Source organism: Cryptomeria japonica, unplaced genomic scaffold (assembly GCF_030272615.1).
Source record: "Cryptomeria japonica unplaced genomic scaffold, Sugi_1.0 HiC_scaffold_295, whole genome shotgun sequence".
Classification (NCBI taxonomy): Eukaryota; Viridiplantae; Streptophyta; class Pinopsida; order Cupressales; family Cupressaceae; genus Cryptomeria; species Cryptomeria japonica.
Genome location: NW_026729117.1, coordinates 117,605 through 119,566, shown reverse-complemented (window position 1 = coordinate 119,566; position 1,962 = coordinate 117,605). Strand labels below are relative to the sequence as shown.

Below are 1,962 nucleotides of genomic sequence, written 5' to 3'. Positions count from 1 at the left end.
TAGTTCAATTAGGGTTAGGGTTAAGTTTAAAAATAGGGTTGAATTAGGTGTAGATTAGGGTTGAAGTTGTAGTTAGGGTTCAAATGTATGGTTAGAGTTGAGTTTAGGATCAACATTAAAGTAGAGAGATTAGGGTTAAGGATTAATGTTATAATTAATTAGAGATGGGATTTGATTGTGGAAAGGGTTTAATTATAGTTAGGGTTCGTATAAGAGTTCAATTAGGGTTAAGGTTAAATTGGAAGCAAAGTTTTATTGGGGTTAAGATTCATGCTAGAATCCAATTAGGATCATAGTTGAATAAGAGTTAGGGTTCAATTAGGGTTAGATTAAGGTTGAATTTATAGGTTGTGTTTAGTCGTAGAGTTATTTGCCCGTGCAAATGAAGAGGATGCATATTCAATTACAAATATATCCTATCAGTTTTGAAACTACTATACTGAGAGAGGCGAGAGGGTTCTTGCATTAACTGATCTTCATAGCAAAATGTCGTTGCCTATTTGGTGTAAGTCCAAGAGCTCGCTTGGAGGACCGGAAAGCAAGTGTCCAAACCTGCAGCTGAAGAAAATGAAATAGTAGCAATTATTCTAACATAGATAGGAGCGATTTTAAAGAGACGATGATGAAGATGAACCAGTTGGTCTTCCACGTCACCGTTGGTACAATTCATTAAGATGGTAGTTACATTATCTGAGGATAATGTCAGTTACATTAGGCGATCCGCATTCCATTAAGTCTTTTTTGATAAAAGTGAAAATTTATTTGAAAATTACAGACAAGTGAAAACTGTAGTAAATATATTGATTTATTGGAAAAACTGTATTATATAGATGCCAGTAAATTTTGTGTTTTTAAGAATGAGTATCCAGATCACTCTCTTGAAAAATTATAATCTTTCGATTAATTTATAATATAAATATAATTCATCATTTAATTTAATTTATTTCAATATTTCAATACTCAGTGATGCAGGGTACACCATACTTACTGCAAGATTTTCAAGCATTTCATTAGTAATTTCTTTTTCATTGATCGTAGTTAATTTATTAAAATTATACTTATCATGAAATATAAAAGAATCTAAATTCCATTATAAAACATCAGAAAAAGAAAATAATTCATACAAACTATAAGATAAATGTTCAAAACAAATTAAAATTCAATAATATATCTTACAAATATATTTCTAAAATCAAACACAATAACAACATTTAAAACATTTCTTGAATCACAAACATTCCATTTGTATGTTACCAAAAATGGTATCTAAATAGCACAATGATGTATCTCACAAACAAAAGAAGTAACCAAAGATGAAGCTTGAACACCAAATATGTGTTATCTGCTATATATATCCCTCCTCACAAGCCAACAGCCAATATGTTTAGCTGTTTTCTAAAGTAGTCAAATGTGTCCCTGTTGCCGAAGAGTGCTAACAACAGCTAGAGCATCACTAATCAACATGGTCAGATTATCTGTATTATCTTTTACACTGGAAACCAAGGTTGCAGGAACATTGCTTTCTTTCAACCCACTCAAACATGTATCCTGATTAGTCTCCACACCACTCAGCCTTGTGAGCACATCTTCTACATATTCCATGAAATTGACATTAGACAATTGCTTTAGTTCTGACTGTGAATCATGAAGCTGTTCCCTTGTATCCTTCAACGGATCTGAGCAGTCTTCAAGAGCCGAGACATTGGGATTTCTTTTTTTGAGCTTTTCTATAAACCTAGAAACAGGTTTCGCTACTTCACTAGACAAACGGACTGCAATAACAGAAAGCTGGGTTAAATCTGCCTCCAAAGCCCCAGAAGCTTTGGACAATTTTGAAACGCAAAAGTGTGTATATAAGGCATTACTGCAGGCATTACTAATTGTATCGGAAGTCTGAGCCCAGCCTCCATGAATTGCTACAAACATGATTGCGCACAAGAGACCACTTCTGTAGGACGCCAT

General features: G+C 33.4%; 1 protein-coding gene across 1 annotated transcript; it reads right to left on the bottom strand.

The window, feature by feature from the left end:
• Window positions 1–1,404: 1,404 nt before the first annotated feature.
• Window positions 1,405–1,962, bottom strand: LOC131870136 (pectinesterase inhibitor 4-like). Its single transcript, XM_059215817.1, has one exon. The coding sequence runs from the start codon at window positions 1,960–1,962 to the stop codon at window positions 1,405–1,407; it is 558 nt and encodes a 185-aa protein (XP_059071800.1).

Excerpts from the sequence above, each read along its gene's own strand:
- LOC131870136 (XM_059215817.1), bottom strand. The coding sequence starts at position 1,962 with ATGGCGTCCTACAGAAGTGGTCTCTTGTGCGCAATCATGTTTGTAGCA.